The sequence below is a fragment of the Diadema setosum genome, chromosome 13 (genome assembly GCF_964275005.1).
Source record: "Diadema setosum chromosome 13, eeDiaSeto1, whole genome shotgun sequence".
NCBI lineage: Eukaryota > Metazoa > Echinodermata > Echinoidea > Diadematoida > Diadematidae > Diadema > Diadema setosum.
Window position 1 is genome coordinate 3,939,951 of NC_092697.1, and position 26,823 is coordinate 3,966,773.

Here is a 26,823-nt window from a genome sequence, read left to right on the forward strand (position 1 = left end):
TAATAGTGTGGATGGAGTGTGTGCATTGATATTGACATGCATAAGTAAGAAATCTACCTATAAATCAGGTACACATGTTGGCAGGGTGCTTCTGTTTCAGGGGAATACACTTTGCATGATGCTAGAATTTTGCTCCTTTGGCAAATCAGTAGTGCTATGTTGATTATACATGTAATTATAAAGAAATGATGATGAGCTCACAAAGTACATGGTTGTAGATATACATGTATGCTTGAAGGTGGTGCATAATGCTGATGTTACAAGAATGGTTGAGACTCCAGCATGAGAAATTGAAAGCAACAATAAAAAATGTCCGTGAAAATGATCACAGGAGGCATGGTCTTGAAATGTGCAAAATAAAAGAGGCATTTCCACATTAACCCCTTGTGTACATAAACCCTATAGCATTGAATACACTGTCCAAAGTCCCTGGCACAGAAATGGTTAAAGGGGCATTCCAGACGATTTTCATAATTTCACATCATGTAGTACATAAATCGACAACTCCATGTATAGATCTCTGGAATTTATTGTGGTTCTTGAGCAGAGAAACAATACTTTGAAAAACCTTAAACAAATTACACTGAACAAGGATGATGACATAGGAGGTTCACATATTTCAGAAATGTAGCAGTGTAATTCCATCACAATACCGCTTGCGTGCGAGTTCACCTGTGTATAATCTATGCATGCCTTCTTCTTTTGTTCTGCTTCCTTGAGCCCCAACTCATGCATTCTTTATGGTGACTCTGCCATGTCATCATCCTTGTTCATTTCAATTTGTTCTAAATTTTGAAAACATTCTTATTCTTCATCCCAATCATAACAAATTCTGAAACTCTGTCCTCAGTATAACTAATTTATAGCTGTTCAAATGTAAACATCTGAAAATCATCCGGAGGTCTCCTTTAACTTGTTGAAGATGAGTCCCGAGTATACTCAGGCAGGTGTCTATGGGAAATGCATGTTGTAGCAAAATCAGTCCTTCCTCAACGGGTTAATGTCACTGATTGCCTAGCAGGAGAAGGTCAGACGGAGCTTCCTGACTCCAGTTATTGGTTAAAATTCCTTGTGTTTTCTAAAGTGTGTTACCAATGTTATGTGAAGTGTCAAGTTTGTAGGTGACTGATTTTGTTTGTTTCCCTTGCAGGATTGATCTGGATCTGATATTAGATCTCCATGCCTATGACTCACAGAGTGACATAACGTAAGTCTTTGGAAAGCAGTAAAAATGTTTTTTCTTTGAAAGAAAATTAAGGCTGAAATAGTGTATTCAAAGGGATTGTAACCGGCTGTTCGCATTTTGGGAATTCCAAAAGTAGTCATGGCTCACATTTAAGTTGGTGCATCCACAAAAGAGCGAAACATACTTTCTCGGCATTTTAGAAGTTGTCTATAACTTAGGGAAAAAGACAGAGTTGTGAATTTTAAGAATTTTGACAGTAATCCTGTTGGTATTTATAAATGTTTTAGAATTCTGCATACTTTAACTGTCATAGTTTTGAGTCAAGTACCCTATGCATGCAAGAATCACTGTACTAATGTAGCTTCAAAACTACAATAAGGAGATCCTCACTAAAATGTATTTCATTATTGTGATTTTTTAATATGAATTGTATCAATGTAGATATATCCTGTGGCATCTATCATCAAATGAGTTCCCTTTTTAAACAGACTACAGAATTGAACAAATTGATGTATATCCATAGAGGTGTTGTGAACAATATGGAGGTGCCGTGGCCTGGTAGTATACTGTGTTCTGTGCTTTCAGTGAGAAGGTTTAGGCTTTGTAGCCCTGCCCCGTTATTTGTGACCAAGGCAGATTTTATACTGTGCGTAGTTCTCCACAAAGTTACTTGTTGCTTTTCATACTCTGGCTGCAATGCATAATCCCCATGTATGGCATACTCGGTCAATCATTTAGAACAAACATGGATAATATTCAGTTGCTTTGCCTTGAAAGTTCCATAGACTAAGCTTAGCACCATATATGCTGTTTTGTGTTTCAGTGGATATCAGCTGCTGGAGAAGAAAGGTCTGAACTCTGACCCCAACTCAAAGGGTCACCTCGACCCCGAGGTCACCACGGTAACATTCCAGGTCAAAGGAAGTGTGCAATCATCGGATCTAGAGGACTTTTTACAGGTGAGCTACAGAGATGGAGACCAATGCAACGGCAGGCTTGTAATGACTGTAATCTCAGTTGCAAATCAATATTCCCTTTTTTCATTTAATTTCATCTCTTCTTCAGAAATAGCCCATGATTACTCAGTGCTATACCTTTTGAAAACAAAGAATGATGGTATAGACATGATGACCATTCAAAATTAATCAATGACAAAGAAAAAAGAAAAACAAACACAATCTCTGTTTTAAGGAATTCTCAAATTTAAAAATTAACATGAATTGACTCACACGTGTCTGCCAGAGAATGATGGCAAGCTCATCTTCCTAAAGTGTGACACAATATGTTTACAAAGATTAGAAATTATCCTCTTACCTCTTGAGATATGGTGATTTCCACTGGCTTTATGTACTGAATATTGATATCGGTGTGGAGTGGATTAGTACCCCCTCATGTATTAAGTACAGGCTCTTCTAAAAGTTGGCTAAATACCCTCCAAAATCATTCCTTTTAGAGGCAGTTTTCAGTGGTAGTGAAGAGAAATTTGACTCATCCTTGTGATTATGAAATGATGCACTCCCATATCTTTATAATTTGATGCTTGCTATGAGATAGATGATATTTTCACAGTCACAGAGCATGAAAAATCTCCAACCACACCTTGGGTTAAGAAGATTCTTACTTGACAAATGCTTTTGACTGCATTCTTAATTTTTCCCTAGTCACATGATGCTCCCTTGTACAGGAATTAGTTTTGCACCACATCTTAGAGCGGGTAACAGTAGCTAAAGTAATGAGAAGTCTGAATGTGGAGAGGAGACATTGATCTAAATTGATGGAGTTGCCAGCATTGCTATTGATGAGGTATTGTTTTGCTGCTCCTCTCAACACTTTTCACACCTCTCAGGGTATATTGTGGGATAAGGCATTGCAGAACAGCAAACAGCAGCCCATGGATGTCATGAGGTTAAAGGTCAGTTTCGATCATTTTTCAATCTCACTTTTATTCCCTTTGTTTTCCGTCCAGCCCAGACACATTCACCCACTGGGTCCTATGCACTTAATTTTGTAAAAATAAAAATCAAAGAAGTAAAACAATGATGGGAAGACTCTGTCAGACAGCAAAAGCTATGATATAGGACAAAGAAATGTATGCATGCACGTGGCATTCACGTCGGGATCAGAATTAGTATTTTTTTTTGTGTTGTTGAATTTGCAGATAGCACTTGACTTGCAAAATTCACTAAAACAAAAACCCTGCAGAATATATGGTATATACAATATTGTATGCAGCAACTGCATATATTTCGTGAATGGGGACCTGCAAGATGATTCCGTGCTGAGTTAAACTTGTGATCGAGAAGCACATTGACAAAATGAGGAATAAGTTTTATCCCTTTAATTTGAAAAAAAAAAAGTTAGGTGACTTCCCACCTTCCCTTGGAGACATTATGTATACAAGGCATTTTTGTTATAGGTGGCAAAGTTTTTGTGAGTTGTTAATTTTCATGAAAATTAGTCCACTTGTGAAAATACCCAACGTGAAAATGCTACAAAATTTGCCAGAATACAGTATGCCATCCTTGGTATTGTTTGTGCATGAAATATTCATGTATGTTGGAAACATACAAATGTGTAACACATTTCTTGCTTGCTGCTTGTTTTGTGTTATAAATATGCATATGTCACATATACCTATGTAGGACACATCTTGTTTGTTGTTTATTCCAGTGTTATTATGTACATTTCATGTGAATGTTATTTACATAATGTGTATGGCATTTTGCACCCGGCATTGGTTTTGTGGGATATATAAGTTCAATTCCTGTGTATGACGCAATACAGTAGAGGCGACAAAAATGCAGTAACTCCGTTGATGCACAGTCCTATTGCCTTTCTGGGTCTCACGCAAGCAACGGTCTATGAGAGTACCAAAACATGAAATAACAACAGCTACAGCTAAGGAAACATTGTCTTTAAAAAAAAACCAAACAAACTATTTGAGTGACAACCTGTAGCATACAGTGTATTTGATGATATGAAACCTGTGGAGGTCACAATCTAATTCTCTGTAGGCTGTGTCACTTTAACTTGTTGAGGACAGACTGATTTTGCTATAACACGCATTTCCCGTGGACACTTGCCTGAATATTCTCTGGACTTGTCTTCAATGGGTTTAAGGGGACTCTCATGGGAACCACAGGGAAACAAATGATGTGAAAGTAGTGACTGATAACACTTATAAACAAATACTTCATTTTAGTTTCTACCAAAAAAGAACAATGCTCTTGGTCCAGATGGTACATTGTGTCAAGAAAGACAGAATTTTAGCTTAGCTGTGCAATGACAAATTTGTTGGCCTTGATCATTATGGAACAGAAGACAATGTAAATGTACTTGAAAAATGAGCGAATTTATCCATTACTCCAGTGACCCAGGATACCGTGTAGCAGTGGTATGAGTAGCTGATGAATGTGTTGAGATTGAGAAGGTCAAAGCACTATGTCTGAAATCCATAACTTCCTGAGTGTTGCAAAAAATTGAGATGCTTTAAAAGTGCCATAAATGTGGATTAGAATACAATTATTATACACCGTCCTCTAACTTTCTGTACATCTTCAAAGGAGTATGAGTAGATGCGTGAACATCGTAATTGATGTAGCCACAAATCTGAATTATACTTTCCATATCACTTCAGTCCGTGTCAACTCTCCTCCAAGGAGTGATTCTAAATAAACATTAACGGCTTGAGCTGAAAATCTGCCGAGATCCATCCTCTGAGTGGAAGGGTGCCCTCTCTGGTGGCCCAGATGTCGCTGTGAATTGATGCTCACTTAGGCACGAGTGGGGTTATCATTGGGCTTCGAAGCAAATCTGTCTTGATGTCCGTCGATCCTCAGACTTGAGAAATAATTGGAGGAGGCTTAAAGCGGGCCTCGACATCTTATACCCCCTGATGATACTGTACCTTAGAATATCTGTAATAGTTACACGATGGGCATTTTGTGGGAGCAATTTTGGGTCATTGTTGAGAGGGGTCAAGGAAAAATGGATGAGGTTGGATGTGTTACTGTGGGTGATAGAAGTAACCCAAGCATCTGGTTCTTTCTCCATCGGGAGCTTGGGAAGGAGGGGGGAGGGGAGAGAACCTGCGAGGAATTTGCTAATCGCTTGTTGTCATTGTAGCGCCCATCAACCAATCAGCATGCTGGGCCATTGTTAGCCGCATTCCAGTGATTGGTGCATTTGCAGTGGAATTTACGTCTCCCTGCCTACGAGGTGTGCACTCCTGTGTCTGGAGTATGTGTGTGTCACTCTGTTCTGCCCAGTCCGTAATGCATATTATTATCATTTCATTGTCCATTTTGGTGTAGCATAACACTTATCTTTTATTTGAATGAATAAGCTTATCTTTCTTCTTTTCAAATTTCATTTTGTCTTTGCTTTAGAATGACATTATTTCCCAAGAGAGTTAAAAAAAAAAGAAGAAAAAAAAAGATGTTTTTGTCTCCTAACTTCACTACACAAAGTAAGCACTAGCCAAATTGTGTTACATAGATTATTTGGCAAGTACTGGTATGGATGAAGCAATGTAATTATGAGAAGGGATGGCATTATGCCATTATCTTGGCTTCTTGTGCTGATGATACTACAGATGGTCGTTGTCAAATGTTTCACCCAAGAGTCTTTTCACAGTGACATTACACTGGTATTTATCATGCATGAGATATCTGTGTGGTATTTGAATCAGTGTTCCACAGAAGGGTTACTGAAAAAAAAAATAATAATAATTTTGTCAGTTATTCTATGCAGTAGAGGTAGGGAAAAAGAAAAACTTTCTTAAATCGTGAAGAATGAGGGAGTGTTGCCATCACAACGGTGGCAAGGGATTAGATGGGTAATCCTGCCGGGGGTAATGCGGCATGCCCTGTGGACCACACCGACTTCGTTTTGTGCTGTCTTTCGGAGATCTTCCCTACTACAATGATAAAATCCTGTGAGCTATGCAGCACATACTCATAACATATATTTCCTGCATTACGCATCTGCAATTGAGACAGTCATGATGCATCCATGTGCCAGGTACTCCTCTATCACCATACGTAGTAACACCCAAAGGTCAAAGGTCATGTACAGGACAAGAACCTCTAAATATTGGCATGCAATCAAATGAGTGACATGGGTGTATAAATTGCAGGAACTGATAGATGTGATATCATTCATTTGCATCACAAAATGAAAACTTTCGTATGCTTGGTGCAACATTGTCTATTCATTTGGAACAGGGTTGATTGACAACATGGCAGTTCCTCCCTGTTAGGCTGCTGTATGATATTCTTTCAAAGATGAGTTGGTCATCCTTTACCGTACAACTCAATGTTTTGTTGGCAGACTCAATTAATCCCTGATTGGTATGCTAAATCCACTGTTGTTGTCTCATACGGTGTTAAAAGCTGAGATGGCACACCTCCCGTCTGATGGAGATGGGGGGGTAACATTTTCTACCACTACCATGGGACCGCACACAGAGCCGATCCCCGGTCCCGCGACGGCTCGGGCTCAGGTGTTGAAAGCGTGCCTGGCAGAAAAGAAGAAAAAGGAAGAAGTTCAGAAGAGGGAGAGAAAAAGGAGGGAGGTGGAAAAAGCGGGAGGTTACTCAAACAAGCCCAAGCCATTTGTAACAGATGTTACAATACTCTCTGCTAATGATGCCTCACTCGTCAACCTGGGCTGTGCAGGGGTGGGGCAGTCCGGGAGAAAAAGATTTTTTGAGAATGGGGAGGGGGAGGGCACCTTAGCAAGTACATAGTCTTCTCATGCAGACTGTTTTATCTCCATCTACAAGTGTAACTTTTTATACCACTCTAGCTGACCTTCATCTTCTTGTATAAAACTTTTCAGTGAAAGACATTATGCTCTCTACCTATTACCTAAAACAAGCTATAACTAAACTCATCATAACTCACCAAAAACTGCAGAACTTGACAGTAATATATCACATAATAATACACACTGTGCAATTAGTTATTAAAATTATTTAAAAAAAATTATACCTGCAATATTTCAGAGGCAATAGTCAAATACATTCACATTTTTTTCATCCCCAAGAGGAATCATCAAGCAGATGAGCTAACATACGATAATGATCTTACATTGTATCTCCCCAGAAGAGCCTGTTCAGTGTTATTATCACTATCCTAAAGAGCCTTGTAGAATCATTACCTCAACTTTTCCAGAATGTGCAACTAATTCTGTAGGCTTATCTGGGGTGGGGATATCATATACCAGACATCTTGTCCAACAATGCATTCACCAGACAGGTTTCAACCCTGGATCTGTTTAGGAGTTTTTGTAGAACCCTATCCACTAGAACATAGTGATTATTCCCTGTGGGAGACTACTCTGTGATTGCATTACACACTTACCATTGGCAGCTGGTAGGGAATGTTTTGGGACAATAGGGTCTCGCAAGTGAAGAACTAATTCACAAAAGAGCGCCCTCATTGTCAGTCATCTGTATGTTGTTGGGGGTAGGGGGTCGGTTAGGGTATGAAGTTGGGGTGGGGTTGCAGGGGAATGGTAGCCAATGAGGCAAAGTCTTACCTGTGCGGAAGAACAACAAAGGAGTGGACCCAACTTTCCTCAAAGCCCCGTTTGGAAAACATGGGGATCAAGTGAGTGGGCTGGCCAAATTGTTGTTGTGATTACCAACACATTGGTGGGTTATTCCCTCCAGAGGGGAACTCCTGACTAGACTCCACTTTCAGACCCTATACTTCACAGAAGACCCAAGCGTACATGGTGTTTAGCAATGCCCAGTTGTGGCCCAATTCTCTTTATCGAAGGTGCTGATATGTTGTGGTGACTGTTTGGACCATTTTTCCCAGTGGGGAATTACTGGAATACTGGTTCATTTCATTGGGCTTCATTGTATGAGATATAGCATATCATATGCCATTTACTGGGTACAATACAAAATGTACTTGAATTTTTTTCTTGCATATATGAATTATGGAATGACAGTATAGGTCTGTATTCATGTGATCATACGGAAGCGAGCTATCATTAATGAAGTTGTCCAGGACAGCTGCGATGCAGACTGAATGCGGTGGACTACGTGCTCACTTTTGTAGATCACATCCGAAGGGGCGGATTAGCTGTTTGGGCAGTGAGTTGAGACCGGAGGTTGTGTCACCGAGGCGAGGAGACGGGTAAGCTTGTGGGGTCTCTGACTTACCCTCTTCTTGTCTCAACATTGGGAGCACACCTTTCTCCTGTTTTTTTGTTGTTGTCTGCTCTGCGCCCATCTAAAGTTCCTGGTGGCGTAATCCTCCCCACCGTCATCAAAACAGTCAACGATCTCTCTTGGCGGAGGCGATTAGCCATGCATCTGCAGTGTAATTACCGTGGCAACAGCAATTTTTCCAGCAAATAGCTCCACCTGCAAATATTTTCTCTCTCTCCTCCTGTCCTTTGTGATCCCCACGAACGTTTGGCGACTTTATTTGCTCCGCCCGTCGCCGGCACAGGAGTAAAAATTTGAAACATGTTTTTGCCCCCCCCCCCCCCCTCCTCCCCACCATGTTTGTTGAGATTTTTCCCCCCTGAGTTTGAGAGGAGTGATGTTTATTCAAACTTCGCAGTGGAATTTTTTTTTTTCTTCATCTTGTTTGAATGGTGTAATGGAGAGAAAGGAGTTAAGACTTTATGCTGAATGTGACAAACTAGTAGTACTCTCAAGGCCGTTTGGTGTTGGTAAAAGGTCCTAGAACAACACAAGCTGAGTCCTGTCACAATAAATGCATACCGTTCAACACCTATGGCAAGTTTGGAACACTATTCAGGATGCTTCCTTTTCTTTTTTTAAGGGTGGTGGGGGTCTTTCCCCCCCGCTGGATAAAGCATCCTGTCCAAAGGAAGCAGTCACTGTGTGAGGTTTGAACCCAGGGTCTACTGTCTAAAGTCCCATCATTTGTACCATAGTGCTCTTTCAGATTCTACACATCACTTTTTCATGCATTTTGGGCTTATATATTAATGTAATCTCATTTGAAACCTTGCCACTGTGAATTGTATTGTTTGCTGTTTAACAAAATATGATATCAGTGCAGTTACATGTATTTGTTCATTTTTCAGTTCTTTTTTTTTTTTCCTTCCTTCAAGCTTGTTCCATTACTTGTCACACCTCATCCATGTATCTTATTGTATTTATAGATTGAGTGGAATACATGAGAAATTATGAAATGGGGCCTTTCGCATGAGACCAAAACACACATGTGTATCAAATGGTAACCAGGAAATGGTTGCATTCATAGACATACATAGACATAGACATAGACATAGAAAAACCTTTGCCTGAATGCTTCTCATAGGATTCAAAGGAACGTGTCACTGTATTATCCTCTCTAGTCACTGTCTTTGATTTTCTTTAGTCTCTGCTTTGACTGGCTTGTTACAATGGCCTCATCAATGACAGTTTATCATAGCCCCTGTGGAATGCTTTCCCTCCGACGTACGTTGTGTATTGGGGGGAGGGGGAATGGCGACGGAATGTCCGAGTAATTTTCGGCCCCTTGTTTTTATGTTTTTGTTACTTTCCGTCCTGAGCCGATATCATCCTATGGGGGAGTAGAGGGGAAGAGGCAGGCAAGATTAATTAGCTGCCAGGAACTAAAAAAGGAAGGGGGGGGGGGGGGGAGGGGTAAAGATGTTTGAGGTACATGGGTGCGTTATTGCAGTCCAGATTTCTCCATCTTTAACTTGAAGCACCTGTGACCTTTATACATGAAGAATGAAAAAAAAAAAAATGTATCTCCTAGCCAAATCGTTCATGTTGTGTGATGGGCACGCTGCGGCAGTCACTCTTTAAAAGTGGAAAGGCGGTCAAAATAATCCTGCTCATTCCACCACACACAGAGGGGAAAATGTTGATGTTTTTCCTGTGGTATGAAGGACAGTTTTAATCAAAACCTTGACAGCCATGCAGAAACAAACACCAGCTGACAGTTGATGTGGACGATGGATAAACATTTATATTGGTAGCAACCGCATGTATGCAAATTAAATGAAGCGATGATGTCTTGGGCTCACAATTAGTATCCAATTGACATACACACACTGGGCTTCACTGAATTCTCTTCTTTTGATATGAAATACGAAAGTAAAAAACTTGCAGCATTCACATCAAGTCTTTGATGAGTTGCAATTATCTAGCCATGTTGATTTTGTTGAGGGAAAGGGTTGTACTTGCAAAATCATTTACCGAACGTATTAATAAATCATTCACTTTAAAACACATTGCTCTTATGATACATTGTATTTTGATACACAAACTAAATGGTAGTGTAGTGAGTTGATGACACCATCACCTAATAGCTAATTTGCATATCGTCGCTGGGGTGACAAGACGTCGTATCTCAAAAATGTCAAAAAATTTTTTTTTAGCTTAATGGTCAAATAATGGGTCAAGTGATGTCTTGGCCAAATCCTAACTGTCTTACTCCAAAAATGAAGCCACCATGACATGACAAAGAGAAGGCTTTCCCATTCACTATAGTGCTTTGGCCGCCATGTTTTTTTCGCTCTCCTGAACATTTGACAATTTTGAGATACGAGGTTTTGTCACCCCAGCAACGATATTATATGCTTGTAGCCAATTTTACTTATTGGACAAAACATTTACCATATGATTCTGCCTGCTTGTTCAACTTGCTGAATTGTACTCTAATGTCAAACTCATTGGTTGGCATAATAAATAAGGGCTTGCTTTCACACATGGAACATTTGTATTACCCCATTTGCTTCCAGCAACCTGGTTGTACCACATGTCAAGCCTGTTGAGAAGTGTGAAATCTTGGAGTCAAAGGCTTAATTAACCTTTTCTTGAAATCTTAGCTGAACTTTTTTTTTTCTTCCTGGAGTAGATGAATGAATGAATGAACTTGACATTCTTTGTCTGTACTTTTCACCAGAAATTGCTTTAATGCTAAATCATTTGGATTGTCATGATATCTTTACTAAGGAAATATTGTTACATATCATACATACACACATGCATACATACACACAAACACACACACGCCGGCACGCGCAGACAAACATACCCACACACACATATTTATATGTACATGCATATGTAAATGTGTTTGCATATAATGATATGTATAAATTCATATGAATATATATATGAATACACATACATATGTAAAATATTTAGTCGTTACATGTTAGTCGATAGCTCTTTAACTATTGGCTAAACATATATGTCATGTAAATTGTGAAATGTGTATATTGATATATGCATATATATGCATTTACACATAAATTTGTTTCGTTGTTATGTCTAAGAAGAATGATAACAGAACATATTTTGCATGAGATAATAAGGTGAAAAGGACTGAAAAAGAAAGTGTGACAATGCATGAGGCATTTGTGATGAAGGACCTAGGAGGTATTTCCTAACTCGTATCTTGCATCACAGATATGTCTCTGCTTCAACTATTAACACAGAAGAGCCTTCGGTACTTATTGGAACTCGAGAAATGTGTGGGAAAGAATTGCTCTAAGCCTTTAGGCTTATTTGCTCAATTGTGACAACACAGGAATGTTCCACTGGACATCGCATGAACAGATATTTTATGATTGCCTGTCCTATCTGTGCCTGTCAATCAGTGTTGGTAGCGAGATTGTTTTTTCTACTTCCAATTTGAATCAACAAACACATACCAAAACTAAGTCTCAGCTATTGTTTCTCTACAGAGAAAAGTGGATCATCTACATGTACGTGTATTAGCATTGTCTGTCATCAGCTGGAATGCGATGCGTTTTGGTGTTTATAGCATATTAAACAAGTGTAGTAGCAAAATTCAAGTGGGAGGAGTATATACATATATATATATATATATATATATACACACACACACACAGTTTAGGGCTGGCCCTTACGTTTATGTCGCTGGGGAAAAATTTGCAACTTCAAAATATGTCAGAAATTGTTTCAATGTTGCCGTCCTAATTTCCCTGACTGGGAAGGCCTCATTAGTGAATGAAATGCCAATGGATCCACTTTTTTTTTCCCACCGGGACTGTGGTAGGTATGGAGATTCTTTGTAAGATGTAACCTATAAAGAGGAGATGAGGAGTATGCATTGTTGCAATAATGAAATTGGTTTGGGAGTGTCAAATGGAAGAAGAAGTTTAAGGGGATATGTGAAGAGAGAAAGAAAGAAAGAGAGAGAAGTTCATCAGACAAATGAGCGCTGAAAATTGACAGCAGTTATGTTGTGGACAGATAAATTTTGCCGTCCATGGGTGAACAGAAAAGTTTAGAGGAGAGAGCACAGCTCTCAAGATATGGACATTTGGGCAAAGAAAAATGAAATACTTGAAGTATTTTTTTTTTTCGGAAGGAAATCTAAAAGACAGTTGTGACCGTTTTTCATTCCGCTATTTCTGAAAACCCATCCTTCAATATATCCCCGCAAACAAAACAAAACAAGATAAAACGAAAAAAAAAAAAACAAACCAGAAATGAACCCACGGATAATGCATCTGTACTTTCATATCCAAAGTAGATACATAGTAAGTGCACGTGACCATTCGTTGCCTAAAACATACTTGGTATTTATACTCATATCACGCACATGCATATACTACAAATTAAAGTTTGTAATCTGTGGCGATTTGCATATTAATGTATGATAAATAGATATTACCGAAGAGCTGTCTTAAAATGCGTCAAGAAAGATTATGTTCCACACGGCCGTGAGGGGCGCTCTCACCATGTCCGAGAATTATCTGTCGGGTCATGATACTCTGCGCCGTCTCTTGATTCTGGCGGCGCGTGTCAATCATTTCGACACGTCGTGGATACTGCATGATGGAAAGGGAATCTCTCGATCGTAAGCGGATGTCGTGTCACTTAATAATCACGTGACACTAAACTGAAAAGTTTGATTCATGACGTTTTGATCTATTTTCAATAACCAGTAAAGAAATGATTGAATACTCTTCCTCATGCATGCTACCACGAGATGGGCGGCTTGAAATCCTGCTGAGGGACTGGTAGAGGCCAATTGTGGGGGGGGGGGGGGGGGGAGTAATTCGCATCACCTGCAGGCACTAACCACTACTGGCAACAGAACCGGGGACCTCATGCTTTAAGAGTCTATCGAGTTTCCCCCACTGAGCCTCAACAGCTTTCCGGAAAATTGGGGTAGTAATTCGTTGGTGCGTTGCTCAGGTGATTTCAATACCGGTATACAACAATTATATTTGGATAGAATTAATGCCCTTCTAGTACCGACATTCTATGTGCTGGATAGTTTATTTCTGTTATCACCTGTCAATAGTAGGCCTACTTGTAGTTCATTTTACTCTGTGTATTTATATAAGTCGGGGGGGGGGAGCAAACGAGATACTTGTGATCATCTTTATCATCTTCAGAAGTCGTTAACGACGAATACACTTCACAGGATGGAGCTAAATGCAGCAAAAAAGTGTCAAATCATGAAGGATATTCCTATATAGTCAACTTGTCATGATGATTGTCAGTTCGTAGTTGTTCGCCTTCTTCCTCTTTATCACAGTTCTCTTTCTTTCTCTCTCTCCATCTCTTTCTCCATCTCTCCTTCTCTCCTTACTTTTAACGCGGATGTCTTTCCTACATACACTGTTGTACAGTGCTGGAAAACTTGTGTACACACGCTGCGGTAAACATATCTGAGTCAAAATTGAGTTTTTCATTCCTTCCACATCTCAGGAAAGGAGAGAGTAAGATGCGGACTCGATAAACGTCTATCACATTTTCCCACCCGCCCGAAATTCGCAAATCGAATGAAGGCGCGAAATAAGTTTTAATAATATAGACGGATATGGGCAAGGTATCAGTTTGAGTAGATTTGATTGTGATCGGCGAACACTTTCGAGGCCCCCGTTGGAGTGAATTACTTCATCCTAGAAAAGAACAGAGAGAAAAGAGATGAAATAAGACAGGAAATGTCGTACTGTTACTCTTGCGCTCTGTGTCGCGAGTGTAACCCGTCAGCTCTCTCGCCTTGCCTCACTCAAGGCCGTCGATAGGTTTTACCTGCGCTGGCGATAATGACAAGTTTATCGGGGCGCGAATGCCCACCTGCGGCCAGGCGACATCAGGAGACTGGGCTGGCGAGTCTAGGCGTCCGCGGGAAAGACCCTCGGTGCGCGCGGGGGGTAATTGCGTTGGCTGATTTGGCGCGGAGATGGGGATGGCGAGCGAAACATTTGCATTTTAATCACAACTCTCTAATAATGCGCGAAGCTAGGGTGACAGTCCTCAAGTATCTTAACTTTATCAGTAGTGGGGCTGACTGGAGAGGCTGTAACACGCGGCGCCACAAAATATTCGAGAAAACAAGGTCGGACATCAATCCTTTGCATCCTTTTAGACCCCTCTTCTCTTGGAGGTGACAGACTTTTAATTAACAAAGTTCTGTCTTTCTCCTGAAGAACTGTTATCCTTGGAGGAGTGGAGCGTGATTTTTGGTCGATCGAGTGAGAAATAACGTCTGTGACCCTCTTCCGTGCAGCGACCATACTCTTGTCCACACCTCGAGATACAATCCTCGCCCAAATACTTCTGCTGACTTTAACAAAACACTGGTGTGATAGGAACAAGAAAAACCAAAGGACATTTTTACGGCAGATTGTTTGTTTGGTTTTGTTTTCGGTTGCGCGTTATTCTGACCATTTCTGCAAGTCTCTCATAAAGATAACTTCTTGACTTCTTCACTGATTTTGTTGAAGGGGCATTTATTTGGAAATATAGGCCTATATTCAAGTATCGATTTTTCCCTCTCCCATTGGGAATTTTATTATTCTATATAAAAATTATCTTATACAATATTCATCGAAACAAATACTCATCTTAACATTTGTACGTAAGAAAAAGGTGCTTTGGAAACAAATATATATATATATATATATATTGTCGTATCTTAGAACATCATTACATTACATATCAAGAAACACAAATATCTGAGCAGACACTTCTTTTTTTGAAACACTTGCAGCTTACAATTTTGTCTTGCAATATTTTGTTTTCATGATTATACTCCCGAATGCTTTCTTAACCTTAGTGCAAATGAGGTATTATTTTTCTTCATTGTCAAGCTTGCTTAAATTGTAGCAACTATAGTGTTTTTTTTTTTCTTTTGCATGTCTCCATAAAAATTATAAGTTCTGTCGTACTTTCACTCGTGAAAGATAGATCGTTTCATTCATGGAAGATCGATCATTTCATTAATTACTTATTAATATACCTCTACAGTATACCGATGGTATATTTTTGGCAAACATAAGAGATGAAAAGTAGAAGGTTAAGGTTCTGTAAAACAAACAAACAAATATGCTCACTTATACACATTATTTTGACTCCAAAAATACAGTCTTCTCTCTGTTCCATTATTCAGTATCCGCGTCAGAAAATCGCCACAAGCCAATGGAAAAAAAAATAAAATGATACAACAGAGTGCAGTTATTTCTTTTATTACCCTTCTTCTTCTTCTTCTTCTTCTTCTTCTTCTTCTTCTTCTTCTTCTTCTTCATCTTCCGTATTTCAGTCTTTCTTCCTCAGTTATGATCGAATCAAGTCCCATCTTGACAAGTAGGTGGCAATTTCTCCGCTTATTTGTTCCCGCTTGAAAGCAAAGGTTATCTCTGTGATGTCGACAAAAGATTATAACCTCCTTTTGGAAATCAATGTTAACAACAGTCCTCCCCCTTTTGCAACATTTGTATTCTCTCTCTTTTTGCTCGGTTCAATCTCATTAATTCTTTCCTTCAAAGGTGGTCTGAGTAAGATGAGACAATAAAAATTATATATGTACAATGCATCATTCGGTACAACAAATATCTGAAATTGCCTCTGAGTTGGGTCTCAAGTCAAGTTATATGGCAGTTGAAACAAGTTTGATATAGTCAAGCCTCTTTAGATGAATATATTCCAATTATAAAGACCCATGCAAAGCGAGCAAACCCACAGAAACATAAAGATTTACGAATGTTCAAAGAAATGTCAACCAGCTCAGAAAAGGAACTAAACGAAAAGAAAAACAAAACGTAAAAGTAATCTAGCCCCCCCCCCAAAAAAAAAAAGAAAAGAAAAGGAAAGAAAAAGAAATGACGCAGCATGACCTTTTCTTTAATTTGTCTGTATAGAGTTAAATCAGTAGGCTGTCTATATATCAGTAGGCTGTCTATATCTATTGTACATCATACTGTACATTTTTTGTTATTTTTTTTTAATTGAATCGGGGGCGACGTGTTTGATGTTACTGTAATATTCTATTCTCTTTAAATGATATTTCACAAAGAGAACAAGGTGTGCCCCACAAGTAACAGCACAGGCACTATAGATTATGAAATGCCGAATTCAGTTTGTGTTGCGTTTAGTATACGTCTGTTTGTTTCTTTCTTTTGAAGCCGACATCAGCATGATCAGGGTAAGTCGCCATCATCTTTCAACATACTGACATTGAAATGGTAATTGTGAGCCTATTGCTTATCCACTGGCGCCCATATTATGACATATCGGTTGCTTGACTTGATTCCCTTTGCAAACCGTTGGCTGACAGAGATTACACCCCGCAACATCGCTTTGCACCCAAACCACGAACGTTACTGGTGACTTTTCATATCATAAGCGCGCTCAGTTTCATCCCATTTCGAGATGAAATCCACACGCGATATCAGAATGTCGGTTAAGCAGATGCTCGTCAAATAACTTTCGGCTATTCCCTCTTTTCACAGTTAGAGGCGCGGGATAATTGCATGGAGGACGACCTTTAACTTGCATTGGTGTCACATCCCCTCTCACCGAGCCCTCCTCTCCCTCTCTCTCGGAACGAAACCCGGTACCGCCAATCCCGGGCGACCGGGACCATGTTTACCCTCATTGCAGCCGCATCATTCACACCTCTCTCCCGTTGTTCGTATTTCAAACAGGAGCGAAATTGTATAAATCGCCAACCAAATGTTTACACTGGATACCATAACTTTGCGCAGAGGCACGACAAAAAACGAAGAAGAAGAATTTAATCTGCCGCGAAAGAGAAAAAGGGGCTACAAGGAGCGATAGATAAACTTGACACCAATTCCACGCCGGCGGAGTAACCAAAAGCTGGAGCGCGAAAGCTGAATACAAGTGTTGACAGTGGTATCTCGCTTAACTGTGTCGCTCCTCAAATAAAACGTTATGAAAAAGCGAAGAATCCTCCTTCTCCAAACAAAGAATCGGGGGTAGGCTAACAGTGGCGCGTAAACACGGGGGAACTTCAAAGGGATGGGACGCCTTTGGTAAGACGCGCGCCCGGCATAGCGGCGGGGTTGGTGGGCCTATCTATATGGCTAGGTACACCGCGTGCTTTCTCGCGACATCAGCCTTACCGGCCGGATGAACAAACTGTTTACGGAGGAGGGGGCTACCGAAATTGGTATTTGGATCTGAAATTTCATTTCTTATCCCCCCGATTGTGGTTATTGGGTCAAGCATGTATGGTTGCCATCAAGTATATATTTCTCGCGTTCTCCTCAGCTGGCAGTGTATACCGAAAATTGCCTGACATTCGGCTTTCATTAATCCAGCTTCGATGGAGGTTCTTCTCCGCCCGCTGACAATCCCAAAACGATCTTCACCGACTTTGATTGCAGAGCCTTTTCAAGTCGCTACTTTTCCTGATGATAATAACCAGTGCCAATATCCCATGTTTTTTTTTTCCCCACTTGACGCGTCGTTCTTGTACCTATACTATCTTTGAGTTCTATATCGGGTTTATATCACAAGAGCTTTTCCGTGCGATTTGCGATTCATACAAAGGTTTCCATTAATCCGTCCTTCATTCTTCATAGATGACAACCGGCTTTGCTCTGAAAACAGGAAAAAAAAAAATGTCGGGTATATCAGAATATTAAAATGGACAATCACGCCGCTTGTATTTTTGTACACACGCTTGATCTGTGGTGAATTGTGCCTAGTGTATGATGACAGTGCATGGCGTATAGCCCTCAAGATTTATGATAATCCAATTTTCTCAGTGGAATATCCCATTGACATTACAGTGACAATATTACATGTCCATCTTGTTTCGGCTGTTGTTATTTCTCCTTTGGCAAGGGTTGCGCTGTTTTGATGTATGCTTCTAAATTTGCAGTGGCTGTGACTTCGCTGAAGTCACACAAAATACATCCAGATTCGGAATTTGTTGTGAGCGAATTAAAGAGTAAAAAATAACAAAGTCAAAAATAAGCTTGATCGAGGAATTAAAGAAAGGTCGTATAATTATGACCTTATTATTATTTGTATTATTATTGTCATAAGTTGGGCATAAGAGCAAAACTGCTATAAAAAAAAGAATAAATCTTAATGAATGCCGCCATGACCGCTGCAAGTTCAAACAACAATCACTGTTATGAGGGAAACATATCGGACTCATGCTTATTTTCCCCCAGTTTTGAGATAAACACTGAAAACTAATGTCGAATGCTGATACAGTGCACGTTTCTTGAAAAGGAAAAAACTCAGCATTAAAGCAAAAACAACAGACGAGAAGGTTTCTTAGTAGAAATGCAAAAGCATGCACTTATGAAACTACCATAACTATAACTTAGAGTGTTATTGTGGTTAATGTTAAACGAGTAAGAGAATTCTTGAAGAGGGTTCTAGGCGTCGTCAGTTTAGTATCATAGGTCAGTATTTCAAACATGACATATTTTTGTGTCTAGATGGCAGTGAGGACTAATGTCTTAGTGGCTCAATGGATTTTACAAGGGACCAGACCGCCGACTGTCAATCCGAGGTCTGTGGTTCGAGTCCCCTGATCGCTGCTGCTGTTATTCCCCTTACATAATATATGCAATGCACTTCATCATCATTCCGTACTAGTCTTTCGGAAGAGGCTTCAAACCATTGGCGGTATATGGTTGCTTGCATACAACCATTCAATGCTTACCAAGCAGCCACGTGATATAGAATAAAAAATGCAGTTACACAGATCTAAAATTGATTGGATGGAATGACTGCCAAAGCATGTTTACTTTATGTTGTGTAACTTAATAGCATCCTGTGTGCGTTAACTCCTGCCGAATGTAATGGGCGATGAAATCGACTAAACTGCAATATAATTTATTACGACCATCACTCTTGTGATGGATAGCATACAATTCTTACAGAAACCAGCCTTCGGGCACTCATAATATCATGTTTCGGTTGTGTGTGCTTTGTTTAATTGTCTCTTAAAGATCGCAAAACATGACATTTCAGTGAAGAAAAAACGAAAAAAAAAAAAAACTGACTCACTTGACGCAACAGGACTCGACAGTCAACCAGAAGTACAGGAAATATTCTTTAAAGGAGAATTTCAGTGCATTTGCAAGTTAGTCTGAAAAAAGTAGCTTTTTTAGCACAACAATGAAAACTTGATCAAAATCGGATGAAAAATAAGGAAGAAATGACATTTTGAATTTTCGCTGTTTTTTTCATGAAACAGTTCTTGAACAGTCAATATGAATATGCAAATTTATAGTTAAGTGATAATGTCATCCCCTCACAACTTGCCATGCAGATTGCACATGAAATTTCCATTTTTTCATTCAACCGCAGTTGCGTCCCAGTCTCAAATGTTGATATATCTAACTAATCATTATTCTTCAACCAAAAATAACATCATGTTTTACACCTAAATAACAGAAGCATTGAATTTCTTCATTTTTATGCACGTATATACGATCAATGGAAAATTATGAGATGGCATCTTCAGCTCACTCATTTGCATATCATATCACTGTACGAGAACTGCTCTGCAGAAGTTAGCGAAACTTTACAATTTCATAACTTCTCTTATTTTTATCCGATTTTGATCAAATTTTCACCATTGTACTCGTAAGATTTTACTCTTTCTTATCAGACTTATATTAACTTATATAGCTGGACTGGAATTCCTCTTTAGGATAGTGTGTTTTTTACTCTGTAACAATATACAGCGAGAGGGACGAACGAAAAAAAAAAATCACGTTAATTTGACTATAGATGTTGGTGCGATCATAGAGATGATTTGAAATGGCTGTGATTTTTCTGCAGTCACACAATATACACCTACAGAATGATTCGAAATGTGTTCTGAGCGAATTAAAAAGAAAACGAAACAAGTCACAGATTTGCTTGATTGAAAAAGTAAAGAAATGTTCTATAATTATTATGACTGCCGTGACTACATGTATTATTATTGTTGTTATGATTAATCTTTGTTCGTGTCAGGGAGATATGACAGTTGGGCAAAGTGCAGAATCTACGCTGCCAATCATTCTGGAAATGTGAGAATAATTGCTAACTCTGCTGAAGCCAGATTCCGCCAGACGCAGTACCAGTTATCCCGCGCTTTTCCGTCGTGCAGAAATCCAATATCGCTTCTTCTTCTTCTTCTTCTTCTTCTTCTTCTTCTTCTTCTTCTTCTTCTTCTTCTTCTTCTTTCCAGCAAAGATCTCTGCCGCTCTCTCTCTCTATCAAAATATCTGACCCCCTTTAGTTCTTTTTCTTCTCTTTTCTTCATTAAGCGGACCTGAAAATGAAAACAGATCAAAAAAGGGAGGATGGAAATTTCGAGGTTCGTAATTATGATATGGCTGTCACATCACACATGGCCGTTGTGTACACAATTGTTTTTCCTCTGGAAGCGCGCCGAAACGCGGAGGCGAATCAGCAGACTTTACACGGCAATCCTCTCGTAGACTCCGGCGGCTTTAGAATCATCTTTTACGCGATGGCAAGTTCCATCGCCCGCTTTTTCTATCATTTTTGTCCTTCCCCTTTTCTCTCCCTCTCTCTCCATTAGCTTCTACACCTTCCTTTCTGAGTCCCCTTTACTCTCTTACTCTCACTTTTAACTCTTTCTCTCTTGCTAGAAGTGACTCGATTTTTGGCCCTCAAGGGCGAACGGTAAGGCCTCGGAAAACAAGCCGTAATCTTGTCCAGAGCCCTGTGTACACACGGCCATGTTGATGTTTGATCACTCGCTAGAGCCGGAAAAACACGCGGGGGACCGGCGACCAAAAACATGTTTTACCTGGAGAAGATCGCCTGTCATCTGCGCGCCACCGAATGAGAAGTTATACGAGGGCGATTGAGTGCGTGTGCGTGTGTGTGTAGAAGGGGTGTGTGTGAGCGTACTAGTATGTGTGTGAGCGCGCGCGGACTGTGTGGGATATTAAGGAGGGTTGCTGGAGGAGATGGGGGGGGGGGCAGGGGTGTTGTTACTGGTCTCCTCCCACCCTCGTGTGGTTCTCCGCTGCCATCCGACTCTAATCTGGAAGAGGTAAATGAACGCCACATCATGTACAAACCACCGCCATCCCCTGTTAGATGTCCTTATAATAACACGCCACCTCTCTTGTTCCTTCCATCTCTGGCTCGCTAAGATCTTATTAACAAATTTCGAGCAAGTTAATGTCAAATCCAGTTTGTGTTCTTAGCGGTCCTGACTCTGACGATGTTGATATGCCTGGGACTGGTCGCATCCCGTGGCCCACATCCCGTGGCCCACATCCTCAAAAATCAGAAGTTCCTCGTACCGCACGTCTATATAGCCTGGTCTTATCATCGAATCCAACTGAAAATACAACTCTGTATGATCATCGCGTAATAGAATGCACAGCAGTTAGTGCTCTCTATATTCCAAAAAAAAAAAAGCCATTCTTTTACAATCTAGTAAGAAATCAAAATATCCCCCGCTTTCACTATGAATGTTTGCGATATATAGGCCTATATTTCACTTGGCGTGAAGACATCCTTCTCGCAGGGTCTCTTGACTCCACCGCATATTTTCATGATATATAACTTCCGTACATAATTATAAATAAAAAAAATGAATAAATAGATATATAAATGAATACATATATTTAAATCCATTGAATTAACCATGAATTAACCAATGTTTTACAATTTTCCTACAAGTCATGGCAAATTTCTGAGATATTTCCTGTGTAGTCTAAGGGCATCTACCAGTCGTATGGAGATTCGAATGATATAATGTTAAAATCTATAATGTATGTGGTTATCCATGACTGTCTAGCCATTGGATATCGACAGATGAGCAATACCTTAATAGTTTTAATGGAGGAATGTGTTTCTTTTTGAGGGCCCCTCAAGACGAGTTGGAATGAACGATTGGGCACACCATGAATAGAATCTTTAAATCTCGTGAAAGTTTGATACTTTCATGATGGATTATTGTTCATATTATAGTTATGTTGTCAAGCGATAAGTTTTCATCTCGGTCTGCGCAAACACGATTCTTTGTGTGTGTGTGTGTGTGTGTGTGTGTGTGTGTGTGAGGGTGTATGTGTGTATTTGTCTGTCTGTCTGTAAATATGAATCATTTCTTCCTCTTATCTGTTTCATGGTACAACATGTATCATCACACCGTCATCATCCTATTAGATTTGATGTCTGCATTCGATGTGAATCAGTGCTATTTTACCAGGGCAAAGGATTCTTCATCTTATAAAAAATTATTTTATTCATAGCTATATCTGCCCATTATTCATCAATGTATTCAGGTTTTGATCATAGTCACTGCGTCTGACTCTATGGCAGACAAGCTGTATCTTATTGGACAGCGCCATCTACTGTCGAGAACAGGCGAGAACATTTTGGCAACACTGAAATTCCCACGTATATGCACTGATATATCCGCTATACAAAGGGGAAAAAATGTGAACGCGCATGTCATCATACGAAACACGGCGAAGATGACCGCAACTTTCATGTCTGTCGATTAAGATTTGCTGACTTATACTATTCCTGCTCACCTTTCCATCTTTGTATCACCCGAAATCTAACTTGTCACTGTTTTAAATGTCAATCATCGCTGTTATGATATCGGTTACGCCGAAGTTAAGTCGAGGATTATGGCGTATATACCTTAGTCTGTTTCGATAGCACCTACAGTGTCGCCTTCACGACAGTATCGGTGTGCACAAAGTACATTGCATCCCAGATCTACCTTCTTGGTGATCACTGAACAATTCTGACAAAACAAGCGCCTTGTGCATGTTGTGTACAGGTCATAGCCCACTGACTTTTACTTCCGTTCGGTTCCTGCGACACAACTATAAAGGCAACGAGAAATATGCGGTACACCAGTATTTGCATTGTTTACATACATTTCATGTAAATTTCGTCTGATTAATAGTATGATGTCGAACATAATCATATAGACTTGCTGCATGTAAACTCAAATAGCTTATAGCTTGTTGTCCTGTCTAAATCAAGAGTGCATAATATTCGAACACGTTTAGCTAACCGTCACGCGTTGATAAAGGAATCCAAGATGGCTGCGGACAGGTAATCAGTCCGCGTACCTACACACCAACAACGCACATAATCCATGAACGACAGGATGGCAGCTTGATTCTTGTGATAAGTGTATTGACTTCAGCTTATCCGCGTCAATGTTTTAGCAAAATAGAAGCCTACAGATAGATAAATAGATAGATAGATAGATAGATACGATTACATAATGTAGAGCCTACTACGGTTTCTTCTGGATGTGAGGGCACACGTGTATGAAAACGAAATTTCGTATCACTCGAAATAAGAATTTACTGGAGCCACACTCACTCCCAATTTTCCCGGCTATTTGCCAACTGCTTGTCTTGTGCGCGGAAAAAATGCAAAGTTTGGTCAATACAGTAGATTAGAAATTCGACCATTGTTACTCCAAAACATTCCCGTAAAATGTTTGGCGTAACCAGAGAGATCACATAATTATTCCATCGTTTTCAAGAATGTACTATTGATGGCTCGTTAAGTTGATGATTTGAAAGGTGATGATGATTTAAAATGTGCGACTGGCTTAAAGTGAAATAATTTCTGAAGTCAGTTTAAACGCATCACGAGTGGCGTTCCATACTCCAAGGGCGCGCGGGGGGGGGGGGGGGGGGGAGGGGTGGGGGTGGGGGTTATGCAGTGAGTGCTACAGGTTTATCTCCACGGAGGAACACGGTGTCATAATATTTATCACCATAGTTTAGCGCGTAGTGATAGGAGAAAATAGCGGTCCCAGTACATTCACATCTTGAGCTGACGTGAGACATGAAGATAAACAAACGCCGTCAGTAATACACGGAAAATATTGTTCAGGTAAACACTCGGTTAAGTCGCCCCCGTCGCTCCCGAAGACTCCCCGTCATTGATTGACAGTTTCAGTCGTTTCCGTAATGCTATTCTGCCCTCTATAGTTGGAATAGCCAAAGTCGTGCCTTAGACGAGCAATTCGCCTTGTTTGACTTGATACTTTTTATCTGAGCTTCATAACATGCGTCAAAGTCCATTCCCTAACTTTAAGCCTGTACATCACATTACTGTTGATCTAGCTTGGATATATATATATATATATATATATATATATATTTTTTTTTTTTTTTTTTCCTGTCGCAATTTCGAGCTTTTAGATTTTGACGACATATACTACACATATAGTAAACTTAAGTGCTGATTGTCGTTTGTAAGGCAACATGTGAATAGTGTGCGGTTTTAACTAGACAAATCACGCGTAATACTGTATCGCTACGGCTGTCATGTAACAACGATTTTGTAGAGTTAAGAGTCATCAGCAAGGGCACTTATGTAAATGGTTTGTGCCAGATTGCCATGGTCCAGAAAACCTATACTACACTGTGATGAAGATCTAAAAAGCAATGATCGGCATAATGAAAACGCCGACAAAACTGCATGAATAGGGTCTTTTATCTATTGAAAGGTGAACCTAAAATTTTTGAAAATGGTATCCTGGTAACATTAGACAATTTACAACCATTTTGACTCGCATGACCTCATTGGCAGGAGGGCTATTATTTCTTTCTTATTTCTATTTTGGAATGTCTTTAAAATATTCATCATTTGTTCAGAAACGTCCATGTGCTTTTGGTTTGCTCCTAATAATTTGATGTCGATTCTAAGGTTTGAAAGACCGAGTCTATCTTTGATGGCCCCTTTCAGTGAAGAACGCAAAAGCCTCAGTTACAATGTTGTTGACCTCCTAACCCACAACAACCGACAAATAATAAATGATCAAACTCTCTACGGAAAGGAGACAGTGCTACTGAAATTTTTGTATCGTTGGTTATACTGTATGTTGTATTTTTGCAACATCTTCTTTGCCAAGACACGTGCTACAAGTGCACTGTTATACAACCTAAGTTTGTTTTGTCTACTTCAATCGCTGCTTTGTTGCAGATTTGTTTACCAGCCCATGGCCTGTTGGTAAAGTCTTTGTTGAGTATTCGATTTTAACCCTAGCCTGAAGCAACCTGCTCTTTTGGTCTTCACTATGTGTAGTCCCATGCCTTTTGCACCGCGTTAGTAGTGGATGCTGGATGGGAACCATGTTTAACCGCGACGGAAAAGTCGATGTGACGGTCTCGGAATCGCGAGACTAAGCATGTCAATCGACTCGCCAGGTGAGCCGACAATTCGGCGGGCACCGATCCCGCTTTAATCAGCCGCCGTCTTCGGGGGCAGAGCCCCGTGTCGAAACTAGGTGGCTTGCAGGCGGGATTATCGGCCGAAGCACCCCCCTATGGGCTAATGCCTTCCACATGTGTTGGGGCTTAGGAAAGGAAAATATTGGAGCTCGAGTTGGAGAAACGCAAGAGCGTGCACATTTGCGCAAGACGGAGATTATCGCGCGCTTTCGAGCGAGACGGGTTCTGATGTGTGTGCGTATGAAATGTGTGCGTGCGGACATGTTGTGTGCGTGCGTATGCGACGAACCATTAACCCAGTCACATTCATCGGCAACATAGTGTGTATGCAGTGTCTGTGGCAGGTCAGTTTGTAGTGGTACTGATAGGGGTAATTGCTTATTGTGACCTGTCCCTGCCGCGAGTTTTGTGTTCGTTCTTTTCATGTGCCTTCGGAGAGCACATCCCAGCAGCGCGAGTATGATAGGTGATCCAATCCGGTTCCTTTGTGGAGGAAAACAAAAGAAGGGCCTGTGTCGTGTTTTTGTATTCACTTAAACTCCTTTGCAGAAGAGTGAGGGAAATCAAAACAATAAAATCGTGTGCTCTCCCTCCGTAGCATCGCGATAAGCCAATTGCTGTTTTATAGTGTTATGAATTTGGTAATTAATATCTTAATAAAATAATCATTTTGATGCCCTGTTTGCTTTCTTTAATTGAGTACAAAACTAGTGAAGATCTCTACGCCAACAACGATGTATTCATTAATAACCAACATTAGCGAAGTGACTTATGTGAAGTGCTCTTTCATCGCTGTGTTTATATGAATTTTGGCAATCGAACTTTCAAAAGTTTTTGATAATCATGTGTCGTATTTCGCTCGGAACTGTTTCAGTCTGGTTTGGTCATGGACTCTCTTTAATGGATTTCTGTCAAAACAACTTTAATCGAGATGGATTTTTTTTTTCTTGAGATGTCTAATATTTTGCGCCTTCATGATGCCGCAACTTCAGTCAAAATCACCGATGTTATGTCATCATCGTCATCATCAATAAAATAGTCGCTGTCATTACTTTGAGGATTTCATTGTCTTTGTAACCAGATGATTTTAGGATATCTATAATCTTCAATTAGCGTTCTAATCACCCTACAGTTAAGCATTATTATGGCATCGTCATCATTGTCGCCTTCGACGTCGTCCTCGT

At 40.0% G+C, this 26,823-nt stretch overlaps 1 protein-coding gene across 2 annotated transcripts in view; it reads left to right on the forward strand.

Moving 5' to 3' along the window:
• LOC140237275 (zinc-regulated GTPase metalloprotein activator 1-like) overlaps window positions 1-26,823 on the forward strand; it is a 134,282-nt gene that overhangs the window by 10,419 nt on the left and 97,040 nt on the right. For both annotated transcript variants that reach the window (XM_072317221.1, XM_072317220.1), the window contains 3 exons: window positions 1,151-1,207; window positions 2,010-2,145; window positions 3,033-3,098. In XM_072317221.1, the coding sequence (XP_072173322.1) occupies window positions 1,151-1,207; window positions 2,010-2,145; window positions 3,033-3,098 (259 nt within the window). The remainder of the gene's footprint in view (window positions 1-1,150; window positions 1,208-2,009; window positions 2,146-3,032; window positions 3,099-26,823) is intronic.